Genomic DNA, 20,479 nt, shown 5'->3' with positions numbered 1-20,479 from the left:
GATTGCAGCATGGCACTAGATCAACTCTTGCTCTCCCTGGTCTTTTGGAATGCCTGCTGCAGTTCCTTCATTTTCATGCAGCACTGCTGCTGATCCCAATCATACCTCTTCACATGCACCTCCTGTGCTATCTTTTCATAGACGTCCATGTTTTGATGACTGATATGTAGCTGCATATGCTCAGTCTCTTCTCTCCACAGGCCCTGAAGATCCAATACTTGCTGTCTACTTCAGGCAGGAGTCTATCTAAAGCAGTGATACTCAGACTGTGGCTCTTGGGCTACAAATGGCTCTTTAATGTGTCTCCTGCAGGGCTCTTTGCAGCATGATATTAAAACACTCTGTGATTTAATTATTAACAACATAGTGAAAGCATCCTTATTGGTTAACAAATTAAGTTATCAACTTGCACTAAAATTAACTTATTTGCTCTGTGAGTGTGTATGTATATGTATATAGAGAGAAAGAGACTAAATATTTCCCCAGTCATGCTGTTTAAGTATGAATAGTACTATAGTAAATGAAATAATGAATTCACACTACTGTGGCTCTTTTGGGTAATGTTGATCGCTAATTTGGATCCTGAACCATTGAGGTCTGAGTATCACTGGTCTAGAGTGTTGTGTAGTTGGCATGGTTGGTTGGGTAATTGCACACAGCAAGTGAGAACTGCTACTGCTAGGTGTGTTTGCCAAGCTGAGCAATCAGGAAAAGTCATTTTAAAAATATGGGGATTTTAAAGGGAGTGGTGTGGCTTCTTGTTTCCAGGACCCCTGGGCAGTGGAGTTCACAATTGTGACCAGAGTGGTCACTATTGGACATTGTGGAACAGCTGCTGGAGGACTGTTAGGGTCAACCGAGGTCATGCAGTCTCTACACTTGCACTGTGTCAACCATAGTATGTTGACCATGGCTCAGTGCTCTTCAGGGAGGTGGTGTTACTGCTTCACTGTAATGGGGCACTTACATTGGTAGAGACAAATTTGAGTGTAGACACATGCAAATAAGACAATGCAAGGTGACTTACATGAATCTAACTTCGTAGTGTAGACCAGGCCATACTGGTGTAACTCCTTGTGCAGACACTCTTATCTTGGAATAAGACTGACTTTTTTCTGTTTATATTATTGTTCTTCGGAAGGAGTTTAAACTAAACAGAAAAAAGCCAATATTATTCCAGAATAAGAGTGGCCACATGTGAGATTATACCAGTTTATGCTAGTACAACTGATAAAATTTTCCTATGTAGACAAGCCCTTAGTGGGGGAAAAAAACCCCAACAAATGGAAAACTCTGTTTGAAGGAACTGCTGCATGCCACACCTTTCCCAAATAGTGAGGTCAAGCAATTAAGTGTAGTGTAGGGGTTAGATTATGGAACTGAGAGTCAGGAGTTCTCAGTTCTGTTGCTGGCTCTTCCATTTACTTTGTGTCTCTCACTGATTATTTGTGTTTTAGTTTCTCCATCTGAAAATAGGGGATAAAAACTTGCAGGAGTAATGAGGATTGATTGACAATTGTTAAATGTTTGTGATTCCTAGACAAAGAGTTTTATGTGTATTTCTAATGCACAGTCACCATGGTATCTAGGTCATATAGATGTACAAATTATTATTACTGCAGACAAACTGGCTTAAATTGTCAGCCTCATATCTTGTTAGAAATAGTGTGTGATTAGTCACTTGGTAAATGTGGCAGGGTAATAGGTACATTTTTTTCCCCCACCCACAGAATTTGGGAAGAGATTCAGAAGATTGAAGCTAATGAATTTTATTTCCAGGACCAGGTACTAAATTAATCTTCAGATGTTTTCTATGGGGGTATAGATGTTAAGCCCTAGATTTTTGAATTGTAACTGGGGTTTTTGCTGTGTAATTTGCCATAGTCAGTGAGAGTTAGATGGTTCTAACCTCATGAGTCTTTGAAAATATAGTCCTACATAGATGAGAAGGAACATTTGTAAAGTAGAAAACTTATATTCTAGACAGAGAAATGTTAAACTTTATGACTTGTGAAGTTGTTCTTTAATAAAACCAAAACATGATTTGATTTCTTTGGTATATGGTGCTCTTCCAAGCTGTTTTCTTTTTCCACATGTTTGTTTTCTCCCACTCCTTAAGGTCAGTTTCTCTTTATCATTCAGTTTAGATTGTAAGATACTTGTTACAGGACCCATATCTTATTCCCCTCTTGTGCTATAAACAATTGTGGTTATTTTCTTTTAGTGTTTCTGCATATTCTCACTTGTGGGAAGTAGTTCCCGGCACTGCTGAACTTTGGGGAATTCATAGAAAAACAATGGCCATGGGAATCACATAAGTGCCCCTTCATGGCACCAAATGTTCAGTGCTGATGTTATAGAAGCCATGTGGTTCCTAACCACCTCAACTTCTTTTCCATGGATAATTTCAGGTATAGGCACCATTGCTGTGTGACCAGGGGTCTTTTAACCTTTTAGTTTTAGTTTAGACATCTTCAGGTAATTTCTCTACTGTTGAATAGTTAAGATGATTGGATTATTTCTGTCTTGGTTGCAGGCATTGTGTCTAATCTAGGTGCTAAAGAACAGGTTTAGGCAGTGTATCTCATTACCCTCCTTGTTCTTGGAATAGGATGCACATATCCACTGCCTGATGTACCTTCGGGGAGGACTTGTTCTATGTGCTGCTCACCTGATCCATTCTCTGGTCAGGGCCCTGATCCCTCCAGGGATGGAAATAGGCCTTTGTTCTTTTCAAAGCCTGCTGAACATAGATTGTAAGCTCTTTTAAACTCTTTGGGACAGAATGTGTATTTTTACTGCCTGTCTTTACAATGCCTGATCTGAGGCCCTGATTCTTGATTGGTGATACTCGATGCTACTGGAATGCAAACGGGGAAACAGAAGTATTTGGTGCTAGAACTGGCACCTTCATTCAGCTCCAAATCAGCAGAACACTGAGTCCAGCTATGAAGCTGCCCTGGCATCTGGGGCACGTTTAGTGCTGGGTGCTCTGGTTCTTTTTCCCAGGCTGGAGTTGGCTGGTGTAGTTCCCTTGGCTGGAATTTCAGTACTGGGGAAGCCTCCAGCTAAGCAGACTCTTGTTGGTGCTGAGTTTCCCTTAGATCTGTGATCTCCGTCAGACCTAAAATTATGGAAACCTCATTTTTTCTTCAAGGGTACACCTACACTGCAAAACAACACCTGTGGCAGGGAGTCCCAGAACCTGCAACAGCTGACATAGGCTTACAGGTCTTATACTCTAGAGCTAAAAGTAGCAGTGTAGACATTCAAGCTTGGGCTGGAGCCTGGGTCCTGAGACCCTCCCCCTTGCTGTGTTTCAGAGACCAGGCTGCAGCCTGAATGGAAACATCTAAACTGCTATTTTTAACCGTGTGAGCCTGAGTCAGTAGACATGGGCTCTGAGACTTGCTGCCATAGGTGTTTTTTTGCAGTGTAGACGTACCCTAAGGGTACTGCTTTGTAAGCCCAGGATTCAAAGCCAGGCTCAAGTCTAAGCCCCCTTCCATCTACACACAAATCGTGCTAACCTAGAGCTCAGACCCAGGGTATTAGTAACTGAGAATGCAGAGTGGTTGTGGGGGGCTAGTTAGTGATCTGCATTGTTGTCTGGACACTTCCTGAAATTCCCTTGGGTTGATATAGGAGGAGGAACTGATCAGTCATTATGATGCTGCTGTCTATTGAACCCCTTGAGGCTGGACTTCTGTGGTCAGCGTCTGCACTGGTTTGTGGGTAGGAGAGTGTGAGCTGGTTACAGCTACTGGGTGGCAGTGTGGAGGTTGTTCCTTGGTGGCATCTCTGCAGGCCTGTGTTTGAGACCCTCTGGACCTTACACGTGGCCACATGTTGGGAAGCACTAGGAAGTCTAGGATATGGGTAATTGAACTTGGGCCTGCATAATGCAGTGTGTATGCTGGAGCCCCAGATCAGAGTTCAACAATTCATAACTTGGAGTTACAAATGAGTGTAGATGCTCAAGCCTTATGTTAACAAACCCAGGGACGGCTAACTCAGATTCTACTAACCCTGGGTTTATGGTGCAGTGCAGACATACCCTAAGTGTCCTCTGAGTATTCACACTCTTGGGATGAGCTGGTGGGTGCAGCTCTGATGGTGAAGTCTTCTCATAGGAGTTTATCTCTTTGCATTCCTGAAAGTTCTGAGGATTAGGCTATAAAAGGGGGCATGGGGCCCTCTGCTGCCTCAGTTCCTTCCAACTGCTGCAGCAGATGAATGTAAACTTCCTGGAGCCATCAGATCTGGATCCTTCTTTCAAGAAGAAATCAGTGCCTTAAGGTTAGTAAAGTTTATTATTAATGTAGTTTTAGTGTTAGTTATTTTGTTAGATAAAGTTTTATTCTTAGGATAGTTGGTAGTTAAGTCTTCAGTTCTGACTAGTGGTTGCATGGCAAATCTGAAAGCTAAGATAACTGGATTCAAAAGAAGCATCTCTTGTCCAACAGTCTTCCCAGTATTGGATGCCTATACTGTCTGTTTATTGTGCTTTGGAGAGGGTCACTCCACTTTAACGTGCTCTCTCTGCAGTTCATTTACCCCAAGGGTATATAACAAGCTCCAGATTAGTCTGCAAGTCTTATTGCTTCAAGAAGATCTGGCCATAAAGCCTCCCAGATCTAATTCCTGTAAAGGATCTGTAGCCCAAGTGAATACACCAGTGTCGGCTCCTGACAACTCAGGGACTAAGAAGAAGGCTATGCAGAAGATTCCAATCTCTGCATTGGGATCCGTTTCTAAGGGTTCTGTACAGTTGTTTCCTAAGTCATTGGATCCAATGTGAAGTGCTCAGAGACTTGTTTGGTGCCAGTCTCAGAGATAAGAGCCGAAGATGGGAGAAAATTTCCAGTCCACTTACATTTGGTTCTGAAAAAGATTGTGCAAGACAAGAAAGCTCTTGTTAGCAGAGACAAGTCACATTCAGGAGACTCTTTGGATACCTTGGTCCCAGATCCAAGAGCACTGGATCTGAAATTAAAGTCCAAGATTGTGGCTAAGGGTAAATCTCTGCCTGAGATTCATTCCCCAGTTCCAAAGATAGTATTGGAGCAGAAGATTATTCTGGAGATGGCAGTAGTTTTTTCATCATCCATTTATATGGCATTAACCATTACAATTGTGGCACAAGTGCACTATGAAGATCTGCAATTGGATTGTTTACTTGATTCACAAGAGGCAGGGATTGTTTTCTTGCCTAAAGGAAGACTTTTTTCCTTGGATCTCCCCACAAAGAAAAGAAGGAGGTTGGATGAGTTGTTTCAGATATCCTCAGACACTTCCTTGTGGCTCCTTAAAATGCTTTCAGACTCTCCTAATAAGGTGGTTTTTCCCTTCTCCATTTTACACATCCGAGGTCCTGTAATTTCCCCATTAATGTCAGTATTGGATCCAAGGTCAATTTAAGATCGAATCCAAAGTCCAATGAAGAATCAAATCATATTAGACTTACAGATATTCTCGGTCCCACTTTCAATAAGAAGGATTATGCCTCTAAATATTGTGACTACAGATCTCCATACCTTTCCAGACAGGAGATGGAGCCTAAATATGGTTATTAGCATGATTAACATAATATGGTAATCCGCAGATCCCACTGTAAACTGGATGGCCCTATTGGTGGTCACCTAGGAATTGTAGAAATAAACTGTAGTCTCATCAGTGCAGGTACCTTTCTTCCAGCAGGGGTCTGAAAATGGCTTGTGCCTTGTAGCTGAAATCCTTGGATCCTTCCCTTCACCAGCTTTCAGTAAGGAATCTCCCACTATACTTCTGGATACTCTATTTAAGGAAGAAGAGGAGCCTGTTGCTCAAATAGAATATCAGCAGTTAGACCCAGCCGTGACAGCTGAATGTCAGCAACTGGGACAATGCCCAGTGGTAAGAGCAGGAGTCATGCCTAGTGGTTAGAGCATGAATCCATACTCAGGAATGGGAATCCAGGGTCAGAGCTGAAGTTGCAGCTCTTGATCTAAAAAGTGCTTATCTCTATCAGACCAAGGCATTGCAAATACCTTTGTTTCGTTGTTGGACAAGGTAACTTCCAATACAATGTTTAACTTCTCTACTCCTCTGCCCTTTCCCCCACTTCAGAAATTACAAAATACCTATCTGTAGTAGTTGCTTGTTTGACACAATAGGGTATTTTTGTTTATCCTTATTTAAAGATTGGCTCAATAAAGCCTCGTTAGAAGATGGCCTTTCCAGAGACCTATGTTACACGTTTCCTCTTCAAGAAGTTAGGACTCCGTGGTAAACATCAAAAAGTCTGGGAAGTCCCAGATGACTGGAAAAAGGCTAATGTAGTGCCAATCTTTAAAAAAGGGAAGGAGGAGGATCCTCGGAACTACAGGCCAGTCAGCCTCACCTCAGTCCCCGGAAAAATCATGGAGCAGGTCCTCAAGGAATCAATCCTGAAGCACTTACATGAGAGGAAAGTGATCAGGAACAGTCAGCATGGATTCACCAAGGGAAGGTCACGCCTGACTAATCTAATCGCCTTCTATGATGAGATTACTGGTTCTGTGGATGAAGGGAAAGCAGTGGATGTATTGTATCTTGACTTCAGCAAAGCTTTTGACACGGTCTCCTACAGTATTCTTGTCAGCAAGTTAAAGAAGTACGGGCTGGATGAATGCACTATAAGGTGGATAGAAAGCTGGCTAGATTGTCGGGCTCAACAGGTAGTGATCAATGGCTCCATGTCTAGTTGGCAGCCGGTGTCAAGTGGAGTGCCCCAGGGATCGGTCCTGGGGCCGGTTTTGTTCAATATCTTCATAAATGATCTGGAGGATGGTGTGGATTGCACTCTCAGCAAATTTGCGGATGATACTAAACTGGGAGGAGTGGTAGATACGCTGGAGGGTAGGGATAGGATACAGAGGGCCCTAGACAAATTGGAGGATTGGGCCAAAAGAAATCTGATGAGGTTCAATAAGGGTAAGTGCAGGGTCCTGCACTTAGGACGGAAGAACCCAATGCACAGCTACAGACTAGGGACCGAATGGCTAGGCAGCAGTTCTGCGGAAAAGGACCTAGGGGTGACAGTGGACGAGAAGCTGGATATGAGTCAGCAGTGTGCCCTTGTTACATTTTGGGATGTATAAGTAGGGGCATAGCGAGCAGATCGAGGGACGTGATCGTTCCCCTCTATTCGACATTGGTGAGGCCTCATCTGGAGTACTGTGTCCAGTTTTGGGCCCCACCCTACAAGAAGGATGTGGATAAATTGGAGAGAGTCCAGCGAAGGGCAACAAAAATGATTAGGGGTCTGGAACACATGACTTATGAGGAGAGGCTGAGGGAACTGGGATTGTTTAGTTTGCAGAAGAGAAGAATGAGGGGGGATTTGATAGCTGCTTTCATCTACCTGAGAGGTGGTTCCAGAGAGGATGGTTCTAGACTATTCTCAGTGGTAGAAGAGGACAGGACAAGGAGTAATGGTCTCAAGTTGCAGTGGGGGAGGTTTAGGTTGGATATTAGGAAAAACTTCTTCACTAGGAGGGTGGTGAAACACTGGAACGCATTACCTAGGGAGGTGGTAGAATCTCCTTCCTTAGAAGTTTTTAAGGTCAGGCTTGACAAAGCCCTGGCTGGGATGATTTAATTGGGGATTGGTCCTGCTTTGAGCAGGGGGTTGGACTAGATGACCTCCTGAGGTCCCTTCCAACCCTGATATTCTATGATTGTAAGTCTCTTCAGCTACCTTCACAGTGGATTTAGTTTATAGGAGCAGTTCTCAACTCTAAGGAGGTCAGACCATTTCTTCCAGAAGATATTTCTGAAACTTCTATCTGCCAAAATGGTGACCCATCAAAATCCTACTTGGAAAGAACAGTAAAACCCTGTTTATCTGACCATCCGTTATCTCTGGCTCTGTGTTAACCAGAGAACCAGCAAACACAGGTCTAGAAGGGGGTGATATCTCCTGTGGGCACTAGAGGGTGCAGCAGCATTGCACTTTCCCATTCTTTGAAAGAAGAAATGGAGTACTTGTGGCACCTTAGAGATTAACCAGTTTATTTGAGCATAAGCTTTCGTGAGCTACAGCTCACTTCATCGGATGCATACTGTGGAAAGTGTAGAAGATCTTTTTTATACACACAAAGCATGAGAAAATACCTCCCCCCACCCCACTCTCCTGCTGGTAGTAGCTTATCTAAAGTGATCACTCGCCTTACAATGTGTATGATAATCAAGTTGGGCCATTTCCAGCACAAATCCAGGTTTTCTCCCCCCCCCCCCAAACCCACTCTCCTGTTGGTAATAGCTTATCTGACCGATCAGGCCCTGGTCCCAATTAGATCGGATAAACAGGGTTCTTCTGTATGTTCTTTTAAAGTTTAATGGGCCTTGTGTCTTCAGCCACTTGTGTTGTTCTTTATGCTCAGCTCAGAGTGAGAAGTCAGCAGCACTGACTGGCGTTAAATTACAGACCAACTATAGACAGCACATTCACAAGATTGATTACCCTAAAAGAGACCCTGCTATCTTTGACATGGACTCAGTGTGCCAGTGGCCTTGGAGTAGTGTTTATCCTTCCAGCTCTGTTGAAAACAATCACCTTTGTTTCCTCCAGCCAGGCATGGGGAGCACATTTCAACTAGTTAACAGTTTGAGGTAATTGGAATACTCAGGAAAGGAGACTGCGTACAAATATCCTGGAACTGAGAACAATTCATTGGGTTCTCAAATCTTTTCTATATTGCATCGGAATGAGGTACTGCATGCAGGCCATCACACACAACATGACAGCAATGTATTATGTTAACTGACAGCGAGGGGTTCACTTTTCTTTGTTATGCAAGAAAGCAGTGACATTATGGGACTGGAGTATCTAGTACAACAGCAGGTAGCTGTATACTTAATAGACAGTGACAACAGTCTGGTGGTGGGTGGGTCAACAGAGCAAAGATACAATGGAACTTTATGAGTGGTGGTTAAAGAAATTGGTGATAGACAAGATCTTCACCCTTTGGGGATTTCTGGACATAGATCTGATCATGATCAGACAGAATTCAAGGTGTCCCAAGTTTTGCTTGAGAGCAGGGAAAATCAATCTACCCATATTGGACTCTTTTCTCCTGAACTTGAGGAAGTGTCTGTTCTATGCTTTTCACCCTTCCCTCTCATCCATTTTGTGATTAAGTAGATAAGACAGGATGGAGCAAGGATAATTCTGGTTGCCCACCACTGCCATGGCAACAGTGGCACTCGGACTTCTTCAGCTCTCCAGTGAGTATACAGACCTCTCCTGGTGTTACTGAACTTATTAACTCAACAGGAGAACAGAATTTATCATCTGGACCCTTAATCACTACACCTGACTGCATGGGCTATAGGACTTGAATGGTCCTTGGAAAATCTTGCCCTTTAGAAGTGCAGGAAATATTAACATTAGAAAACCAGCAACAATCACAGGAGGACTAGATTTGTGAAGTGAATAAGAGAGAAACATATTGATCAACATTGGCGCACCAGTACATTATATTATTGAATACTTGGTTCATTCAAGTCTTCCAGGTCTTTCTGTTTCCTCCTTTAAAGGATATGTAGCAACTATAGTCCACTGTGCATTAACAGATAATAAATCTATTTTGGCACAAAACAAAGTCAAGAAATTTATGAAGGGACATGCCAATATGCAACTGACTATAAAAGACCCAAATACCATCTTGGGACCTCAATTTAGTGCTAATGCAACTCATGAACCTCAGCTGGAAATGCTTCTTGAAGAAGAGATAGAACTATAAGAAGGGACAATAGACACCCCAAATGATCTCTTCCTCTCTACCCACGACATGCACAAGACCTGAAGCAGCATTGGACTTAGGGAGGGATCCTGACTGAAGGAGATTCATCCAGTTAGACTGCTGAAATGTGGTGAGAGACACTTCGCTTTGAATTCACTTCAGTTGTTAAGTTAGGCATTAGATGCTTTTTATTTTTATTTTTCTTGTAATCTGTTCTGACTCTTATACCCTCATTACTAGTATTCACTCAATCTATCCTTTTGTAGTTAATAAACTTGTTTTATCTAAACCAGTGTGTTTGGTTGAAGCATTTGGGAAACTCCATTTGGGATAACAGGATTTGTGCATATAATTTTCTATTAATAAAATGACAGACTTTATATGAGCTTGTATTGTCCAGGAGAGAGCTAGGCAGTTCAAGACTTACATTTCTGGAGAAAGTTTGGGGCTGGGAATTTGCTGCTGTTGCTCTGCAGTGTAATTCAAGTGTGGCTGGCTATTGCACTCCTACAATATAACTGGGAGTAACTTACATGCTGGAGGCTGTGTGTGAGCAGACCAGGAGTGGTACCTTTCACAGCAAAGCAGTGTAAAAGGCACCCCAGATTGGAGAACTGAAGGGGCACAGTTGTTCATCAGTCCAGATTGTACCCTGGATAATGTCACAGTCGATCAGACACTTAATTTGGTAGAGCAGTTCTACAGTTCCTGTTCAGTCAGGACTCTGAGTCCCACCTTGTTTGTGAGGTACAGCTTGCCAAACTGTCCTGTGAGTGGGAGTATGTAGAGGATGGTCAAAGAAATGAAGATTGGTTACTTGTAGCTGGAATTCTTTGAGATGAATTCTGTATATTCACATTCCTTCCCCACCTTTGTTGGAGTTCTAATAGAATTCTGACTCTGAGGAGGTTAAAAGAATAAAATGAGATGGCAAAGGGTGCCCCTTTTATAGCCTTGTCCTCAAAATGTTCAGGAACACAGAAGGGGAAGAGTAGGAAGGGTGTATGAATTTTCCAATGGGCACTGCTGTGAGAAGGTTCCCCCTTCTGAGTTGCATCTCCCTGCCCATCCCATGAGTATGACCATTTAGAATCCATCTTGAAGAACTCTGGTTACATGTAAGTAACCTTCATTTCTTTTCTTAAGGATAACGGTGAGAGAAACTGAAGCTCAGAGAGGGTCCCCATGCAAGGGGACCTAATGCACTCAATTCCCTCTGATTTAAATGGAGGTGAATGTCCTCAGCACATCACAGGATAGGCCATAAGTGAGAGAGCTGTTGTGGGGACACTGATTGCATGAAATAGTTGATTGTCTTGCTTATCTTTTAAATAGTGTGGGGATTCATGCAGCAACACTGTGTTTGACAGAACTCTTTCAACATGCCCACGTGCTTTTTACTACCATGGCTGCACCAGTGCATTCTGAGTCTCCTCAGTACTGTTTTTGAGAGCAATGCTTATAGGTAACTTCAGAAAGTAAGGCCAGTCTGAATTGTGGGATGGAGTTAGGCTAAATCATTGAATTAGCGCAGAAGTAATGATATTTTATGGATTCCCCTCTGCACTGGTAAGAAACTATTGTAGCCTTCACTGCATTAGTCACGTGTGAACTATAAAGCTTGCCCCAGCTGTGGCCACCCACTGGTACAACTAGCACCTTTAATAAAACAACCAAAAAACCCCCAAAGCCCACCAACAACACAGACAGCTGCTACCTGTGAATATGGGGCATATATGTGTTTCAACCAATGGTATAGACAAGGCCATAATTCTAGCTAGGATAATATGGTTATTCTCTTTGTTTTTGTAAAAGTAGCATCAAACCTTATTATTTTTCTTTACTTAATCACTAGTTAGTCAGAAGGGACCATGTCTTCATTGTTTCTTCTTAAGGAAGGCCCCTCTAATGATGCATAATTGTTTATGAATTGCATTTAGACTCAATAACCAAAACCAAAACTCTGCAATGCAGCACACAAGCTCTACTCAGCAAAAAATGTTAAGTTTTAGTTGTCCGTTGTGTGAAACACAATTTTACTCATTTTACAGGCTGATCCAATTGATTATGTTGAAAGTCTTTGTGAGAACATACATATCTTTTGTAAGGAGGACTTTTTGACAGGCGATCAGCTTCTGCTTGAATACAAGCCTGAAGTAAGTAGCACTATAGCTTTCAATGTGTATATTTGAGCTGGATAATTTATTTATTGAGGGTGTACAGGGAATTTAGGCATATTGAATCAGGTTTTCTAGATTAACTGGATCACTTTTATACTTTTTGGGTGCAGAAAACTAATTGCTTGGTTTAGGATTTTATTTGTAGTCCTTTGTCTTCTGAACTTTTGGAGTAATTTAAAAATACAGTTGGACAGGAGTAGCTAAAGTTGCATTTTAACTGAGTTGTTATTCCTTTATCTTTGTAGATCATTGCTGATGTCCTTAACCAGCTCTGCCCTCTGAGAGCAAACCTAGTTCTGTTGTCTGCTGCCAGTGAAAGAGAATGTCATCTAAAGGAGAGATGGTTTGGAACACAGTACAGTGTGGAGGGTAAAATGAACTGCTAAAGCATATAAAGATCTTTTAAAGTGCTCATTGAGACCATTAAAAAGGTGACAGAGCAACGTGCAACCACACAGGGGTGAGAGTGGGAGGATGAAGTCTCAGCTGTGATCCTGACTTCATTATGAGTCAGTAATGGCTTGGTTGCTTTGTGCTTTGGCAACTCTCTTCTGTTTAGCATTAGCTGAGTCCAGCCCATCTGTCTCGAAGGGCAGAGTCTTTCTGATGAAGGAGAAAGAGGGATCGTAGTGAGCTTTCCTCCCCATCCCAAATAAATAATGAATGGTGATGAAAATACATGTATTGCAGGTCAAGACAAGATTACGATGTGGTAACTTGCAATGCTAATGCACGCTGTTCTTAGTTACTTTTAAACATGACTATTGTTTCTAATTCTGCTTGAAATGAGTTTTAAGAGGGGTGTTAAGAGGAAAGGGTGAAGGTGAGCCAAAATGGCATCAGGAAAAGAGCTCCAGTCATTCTGCAAATAGACACGCAGACAGAAACATCAGAAGGAAGGTATCTAGTTCTAGTGGTCACCAACTAGGTATTGATACAGTAGCTGCTGCCCTATTAAATCTATCTGCTGTTAATAGCCTAATTTCATGTCTTTCACAGATATTGACAAATATTGGCGTGATTTATGGGCCAGTGACTTTCAGTTAAACCAGGACTTGCACTTTCCTGAAGAAAACAAATATATAGGTGAGTGAGACACTAGTATTTGGTTGGACTCTGTCATGTTTCTCTTCCCCATTCTGCTCATTTTCAGAATGGGAGGTTCTGAGAAATGATCTTTTTCTTTTAAATGAATGTGTGGTTTTAAACTGTTCCTTTTGGAATAGAGAGAAAACATGGAATCATTTGTTTGTCTGAGCTTTTATTAAAGCATGCTTTTAATAAGTTTAAATTTTAGGGCAAATTTAATCTGAAAATGTCTGTTTTAAGTTATTCTTAGTGCATGGACCATGTAGCCCAACAGAGCAGCCATGATGCACTCATGAGTAGCTTGATGCAGCTATAGACCTTAGAATCTCATCTACTGAGAGAGGCCATGTTGTGTGGTTATCCCGGTTCTTTTGGGAAAAGTAACACAGACTCTTGTAGCAACTGCATCTGTCATCAGAAGTAAAGAGAATGAAGAACTTATCTCTTGAATGAGACTTTCTAGCCTATCTGTTATTCACTTCAGGGTTGGCACTGGATATGAGCCAAAGATCTGGTATGGGATCTAAATTCATGACCTTTAGTTCCAGAAGGCAGTGTGCTATTAAATACACTATGGTGACATAGACGAGAGGAGAGCAGTTTGTTTACAGTTTTGCAAGTTGCACACTTTTGCCAGTGGCTGTGGATTTGAAATATAGTAACCCACATATTCTGTTTCTATATTAGCCACTGACTTCGCTCTGAAGGCATCTGATTGCCCTGACACGGAGTACCCAGTCAAAATTCTGAGTACACAACACGGCTGTGTGTGGTACAAGAAGGACAATAAATTCAAAATCCCCAAAGGTAACCCCTGTTCGCTGATGTATTAAACAAAATGTGCAAAACAAAGCTTTTCCTATGCAATAGTACTGGCACCTAAATAGTACTGGCAATTTGTTTAGAGGTAGAACTTGTAGCTCCTCTTTTTTCCAAAATCCCAAGCAGCACAGAATGTCACTGTTGTTAAGTGCCAGTTGGCATTTTGGTTATAAACCCACTTTTGTAGGTGTTTAACTCCTTATGGTGAGCATGTGGAATGCTCTTTCCAAGCCATGTCTGTTGGGGAGTATGCAGGTTCCTAAATGCATTGTCTTACTTCACATGTCATAGTTATTATAAGGAAATGTGTACCTCTAACTGTCCCGTTTCCTCCTTCACTGCAGAGGACAGAAGGGATCTAGTTCTGCGCTCAGGCTGTCATCCTCCAGGGCCCAAGAAGCAGATATTCACACCTGTGTTAGCACCAGTCTCAGTAAAATGCTTGAATTCCAGATCTTTTCAACTCAAATCTGGGCTGGGGAGCTGCCAGCACCTACTAAGACTCCTGTGCCTAAGCCAGCTATGGTGCCTCTGACTGCCTTTATGGCACCAACTAAATGGACACCTACTCCTGCCCCAAACCCTACTAAAGGGTCGGCGACATCTACTGTGGCACTGACCCATCCCATCAGGTCCAGGCACTGACTTCTTGGCCCTGGAGGATGTTTCTAAAGACCCACCTTCTGAACAGAAGGAAAAATGTATGCACTCCAGCACTGAGTATATTCAACATAAGAGGAAGAAGAAGAAGAACTGTGAATCTTAACCACCTGGCACTCTGACACATGATTCTCAGTGTCAGCATCCTCAGAGCAGCACTCACAGCTTCTAGCACTGGAGGCCATGGCCCCAAGCAGGCTGGTGTGGTGTCTGAAGAAGTTTCACCCATACAAGTCCCACAAACCCCTTCTATTTCTCCAGGCCTTAGCCCTAGGCCCCTTCTCAGATTGTGGCTACTCCCTTGTACACCAAAGATATTCCCGGTTCTGCCCCTCAGACCTGACTACAGAATCCCAGAGCCTCTTTAACGAGAAGCATAGTAAAAGTACTTGAGAAGATCATATCCAGCAGGGCCACAGCTAGATCCTTTGGCCTTCCCCAGCCCTACAGTTCTTCTGAGACGCATTCATCCTCTACTTCTGGGGGCATTCTGCACCACTGTGCGTATGCAGAATTCATGTCCCCCGCAGATTTCTTTGTTTCCCTGCAGAAAAATGTCTTTCTGATAGGGAAGCAAAAAGAAGGTGCAAGGGTGCTTCTGGGACAGGCCAGGCCTTGTGCTTTGTCAGGGTCAAGTGCAGTCTCACCACAGAGTCTGTGTCCCTGGGTTGGGGAGGCTGCAGGGTGATCTCCCACCTTTGTGCAGCCAGTGACCTGTGCTCCCCACTGCCATGCTGGAGCCTCTGTATTTATTTATTGACAAATAAAACTTGCAGAATTTTTCATTTTTTGGCACAGAATGCCCTCAGGAGTAATCCTCCTGTCGGCTTTCCAATTGCAAAGCAGGATTAATCAACAACTTTTTAGACCTACTACTTTCAAAGGAGGTTCTAATCACACCCAACACAAGCCTACCAGAGGGGACCTCAACACTAGAAGAACAAAAACCTCCAGCATTCCTCAACACAATTCACCTCCTCTTCTTTCAAGCAGCAGCTCTGATGATATGCTCAGGAGCAAAGTGACCATCTCTAGTTTCTCATCCAATAGCTCTGCATCTGATAAGAGAAAACAATGTGTAAGCAGAATCTCTTAGCAGGAGGACTCAGAACCAGCATAAATGGTCCTCAAAAGCATCAGTGACTTCCAAGCTTTTCAGGAAGTGGGCATAGGTGGACCTATTTGAATTCCAAAGGTGGACCTATTTGAATCTCAGGACAATACCTTATTGCCCGCTGTAATGAATGAAAGCATGCAGAGACAAAGTAATGGACACCTTCCTGATGGAGTAAAGCAAAAGACCTCATTCTCAGAGTGCAATGAAAAGTCAAGGACAGATCAAAAGTCAGTCTGGTAGCCCCAGCATGACCCAAACAACACTGGTGTGTAAACCTGTTATAGCTGTCCAGAGAATCACCTCTCTTTATGTCACTGTCTCAAAATCTCCTATCTCAGAGAAGTGGACAAGTACTCTATCCCAATCGAGAGACAGAGACTCTTTGGCAACATAGAGGATAATTTGCTGATCATCACAGACAAGTCATGTTCAGAGAGGGTGAAAACTACACTGCTTCACTCCAGGAAAAGCTCTACTTTTAAATGCTTTGACCATAGATGGAAAGGATTTTCCTCTTATTTATTGAGTCAACAATTGGTCCCATCACAAGCTAAGATATCTCTCATTCTACACTATGTGCTCCATCTAAAGTCTCATGGATTCTGCTTCTTCTTTGAGAGTCTACTTGTCATCTATATCAGCAAACCACGTCATCTATATCAGCAAACCACCAGTGTGTTAAGGGAAGGCCTTTTCTTCTCACACACTATGGTTGCTAGATTCTTAAAGAGACTTGATGATGTATTCCCTCCTACAGGGGAACCTCACCCTTCCTGGGACTTTTTATTATATACTATTTGTGTTACCATAGTGCCTACGAGCCATTACAATGTCAGGATCCCATTGTGCTAGGTGCTGTACAAAGAACAAAAAGATAGTACCTGCCCAAAAACCTTACAATCTAAGTATAAGAGAAGAGACAACAGATGGGTATAGACAAATGGGTGAGTATAAGGCAATATCAAAGATTCAGGGAAGTCCTCAAGTTAACTGTAAGAGATTGTTGTCAACTGCTGGGACACATGTCATCTTGAGTCTTTGTACTCCAACATGCCAGATTACACCTCTGAGATCTACATGGAGGGCTTTGAACAGTTTACAAACCAAACCAACACAGACTAGGCAGGTTACTGTCATTTCCCCGGTGTGTTCTACAATCACTGAGCTGGTGAGAGGAACTGATCAAACCCTGCTCAGATGTTCCATTCTTGCAGATTCCCCCTGCTACAATAACATCAGATGCTTCACTTTAAGACCATGGAGCACATCTGGGAACTCAGGGTACAGGGAAAATGCATAAAGATGGGTGTCACCGTATTCGAGGATATCCCCCTGGCGCCCAGCCCGTGATACCTCCAGGTCCCGCTCCTTGTCCCGGTACCAGCCTCAAAGTGCGAGGCGTGGATCGTCGGTCTTCTGTTGCGGATCCGCCAGTCACCGAGGTCCCCATGGAGGCGCATGTTCCGTTTGGACAAGTCCTCCTCTAGGTGCAACTACGATTATCACCAGGCATGGATTCACCACTCCAGTGAATCCTGGTCACCAAGGAGCAATCGCTCTGGATATGGCTCTGGTACGGTGCAAGGCTCCACATGGGGCAGCCTCCCAGACTCTCGGTGCCGCCTGCATTGTCGGTACTGAAACCCCCCTGTGGTACCCTAGGAACCCATGGGGGTTCACCCAGCCCTCCCAGCCTGCCCGCTCGGTGTCGGGTGCCTCGGACAGGCCGGTGGTCTCAACGACCCAACTCCCTCTGGTGCTTGAGGCCCCAGGGGATAAGACCATGCAAGTCCATGTGAACCAAGGGGAACAGCCTGCTGGACCACCTATGGATGCCATGGAACCAGCGGTACCGGCCTCCTCCTCTTCGTCACCAGATGAGGCCATCACGGAGCCCCCTCAGCCGGTTTCTCAGGATGACGCTAAGGCACACCAGGAGCTTTTGAAGAGGGTCTCATCTAACCTTGGCCTGCAGGTGGAGGAGTTGGAGAAGCAAGTGGACTCCCTGTTCGACATCCTCTCCTCCACAGCCCCTGCTAGGGTGGCCCTTCCCCTCCATGAAGGGGTATTGAAGATATCCAATGCCTTGTGGCAAACCCCCCTCCTCTCTGCCCCCCATTTCCAAATGGGCAGAGCGTAAGTACTTTGTCCCGACTAAGGGGCACGAATACCTTTACTCCCATCGTGCCCCAAATTCCCAGGTGGTCGAGGCAGTTAATCACAGGGAACATCAGGGGCAATCTGGAGCTGCCTCCAAAAATAAAGACTCCAGGAGACTGGACTTGTTTGGACAGAAAGTTTATTCCTCATCTAGTTTATAGTTGAGGGTGACCAACCACCAGGCCTTCCTTGGCTGCTACAATTTTAATATTTGTCAAATCGTGGCCAAGTTCGAGAATGCCACCCCCCCCCCCCCGTAAGGTTCCCATAAAGAATTCCGGGCGATCCTCGATGAGGGCAGAGCCGCTGCCAGGGGCGGCCCTTCAAGTGGTGTCTGATGCGCAGACTCCACTGCCTGCACCATGTGTTCACCATCTCCATGTGCCTAGCGTCCTGGTTGCTCCTCTCTGGGTTGTCCTCTGAGGCTCAGCAGTCGATTTTGGACCTCTCCTTCGATGGCCAGGCCCTGTTTGCAGAGCAGGCGGACAACAAATGACATTGGCTGAAGGACTCCCGAACCTCCCTAAAAACCCTGGGGCTCCATGTTCCGGGCCCGGCACGTAAGCAGTTCAAACCACAACTACCCCAGGGGCAAGGGAGCCTGCACAAAAAGCCCAAGGGCTATAGACTGCATACGAGCCACCCGCCACCACCCTCTGCCTGGTCAGGCTCAACCCACTCCAAGCAAGGAGCTAAAAAGTCATTTTGAGGGTACGACCGAGGGCGAGCTATCAGTCTAGTTTCTGGATCCGATTTTCCCAGTTTTTTGCAACTACCTTTCTTTTTTCCTCCCAGTGTGGTCGGCGATAACGCAGTCCTCAGTACAGTGGTGTACGGCTACCCCCTCCAGTTTATTTCCACCCCCACCCCGTCCCTCTTCAGGGACCCTTCTCACGAGAGTCTTCTTGAGCAAGAGGGTCAGGGGCTCTTAGAGCTGGGGTGGTGGAGGAGGTCCCGCCTCCTTACCAGAACAGGGGTTTCTGTTCCCTGTATTTTCTGATCCTAAAGGCCAAGGATGATCTGTGTCCCATCCTGGACCTGTGAGACCTCAACAGATACCTAAAGAAGCTAAAGTTTTGCATGGTCTCCCTGGCCTCCATTATCCCCTCCCTGGATCTGGGAGATTGGTATGCCGCCCTCGACCTGAAAGACGCATACTTTCACTTAGCGATCTTCCCAGGACTCAGATGCTTTCTCCGTTTTACAGTGGGTTTAGCCCACTACCAGTTTGCGGTTGTTCTGTTTGGCCTGGCTATAGCACCAAGGTTGTTTACCAAGTGCATGGCGGTAGTCGTGGCCTACCTCAGGCGTCGGGGTATCCAGATTTACCCATACCTCAACGGCTGGCAGGTCAAAGGCAGCTCCAAGGCTCAGGTCCAACACGATGTCGCTGTACTATAAGCCATGTGCTGCTACTTGGGACTATTGGTCAACCACAAAAAGACCACGTTAGTTCCAGTTCAAAGGATAGAATTCATCAGGGCCATGCTCAACTCGACCTGGGCGAGAGCATTCCTACCTTTAGGTTTCAGGCCCTGACGGACCTCATTGCAGAAGTGTCCGCGTTTCCCCTGACAATGGCCAGGGTGTGCCTGTGCCTGCTAGGCCACATGGCAGCTTGCACATATGTGGTCCGTCATGCCAGGCTCCGCATGCGGCCCCTCCAGCAATGGCTGGCGTCGACCTATTCCCAATCCAGGGACCACCTGGAAAAGATCGTCACCATCACTGCAGTTGTGGACCGATCGCGAGAAGGTCCTGGAAGGTGTCCCGTTCTACAGTCCTGCTCTATCCCTTTGGGTCTTATTTCACCAGATATAAAATGTAGATGACACTTCTCTTCCTTACAGGATTGTTGTGAGGTTTAGCCCATTAATGTTTGTAAAGAGATTTGAGAATGCTGAATGGTAAGTGCTATAGAAGTGTAGATCGTTAAAAATAAAGTACCTCTAATACAGTGACATTATAGCTGATGCTACTGTTTTTTTTTTTTTATTAGTACAGGGAGAGACTGTAGTATCTCTGATACCACTGTTTAATAGTTGCTTGACAGGTGTTGATTCTTCTAATGGAGTAACTGAGGGCCGAATTTGGCACCAAAAGCATCTTACAGGTGACAGTACCTGAGAGGGAAAGAACCAAACTTGAGTTTGGAGGCCCAGTAGTTTTTAAAAAAACAAACCAACTTCTCTTTTCCCCCTGCAAACTGAGGAAATGTGATCTAGAATCATAAATCGTGAAAACTGTTTCCATTTTTGCTGTTCTGCTCAGAAACATGACTCATTTTAATTTTCAGTGAGAAGCTTTTTAAAATAGGGTATATATATAATATAGATATTTTTTGTTGTACAGCATCTTTAGGTTGTTTTAGAAAGAAAAGTGTAAACTTAATTTACGTAAGCAAACATGATGCAAACATACAAAGATATGGTATTTGTCCTGAGGAATTTTATCCTGTATAAGTATTATTTGTTGTCACCAAAAATGTGTGCTCCTTAAGTATCCTGTAATATAAAGCAATGTTTTGCAAGCTGAAGTACAACTTTATGCTTATCATTAAATCTTCAGTTAAAAAGATAATATTGAGTAAGTGTTGGAGGTGATAACTTAATACAGATAAAAATACCATCTCTGAATAACCACTTATATGTAGTTTATAGAAAATTAACTGGAGATAAGAAATG

The 20,479-nt window shown here is 43.9% G+C and overlaps 1 protein-coding gene across 1 annotated transcript in view; it reads left to right on the top strand.

Annotated features, from left to right (window-relative positions):
* Positions 1-20,479, top strand: part of LOC140916269 (nardilysin-like) — an 89,005-nt gene that overhangs the window by 41,100 nt on the left and 27,426 nt on the right. The window contains exons 14-18 of the mRNA XM_073357655.1: positions 1,731-1,785; positions 11,819-11,923; positions 12,193-12,316; positions 12,947-13,033; positions 13,724-13,843. Coding sequence (XP_073213756.1) covers positions 1,731-1,785; positions 11,819-11,923; positions 12,193-12,316; positions 12,947-13,033; positions 13,724-13,843 — 491 coding nt within the window. The remainder of the gene's footprint in view (positions 1-1,730; positions 1,786-11,818; positions 11,924-12,192; positions 12,317-12,946; positions 13,034-13,723; positions 13,844-20,479) is intronic.

The sequence above is a fragment of the Lepidochelys kempii genome, chromosome 8 (genome assembly GCF_965140265.1).
Source record: "Lepidochelys kempii isolate rLepKem1 chromosome 8, rLepKem1.hap2, whole genome shotgun sequence".
Taxonomy (NCBI): Eukaryota; Metazoa; Chordata; order Testudines; family Cheloniidae; genus Lepidochelys; species Lepidochelys kempii.
The sequence above is the reverse complement of the archived record's forward strand: the minus strand, read 5'-3'. Positions and strand labels throughout refer to the sequence as shown.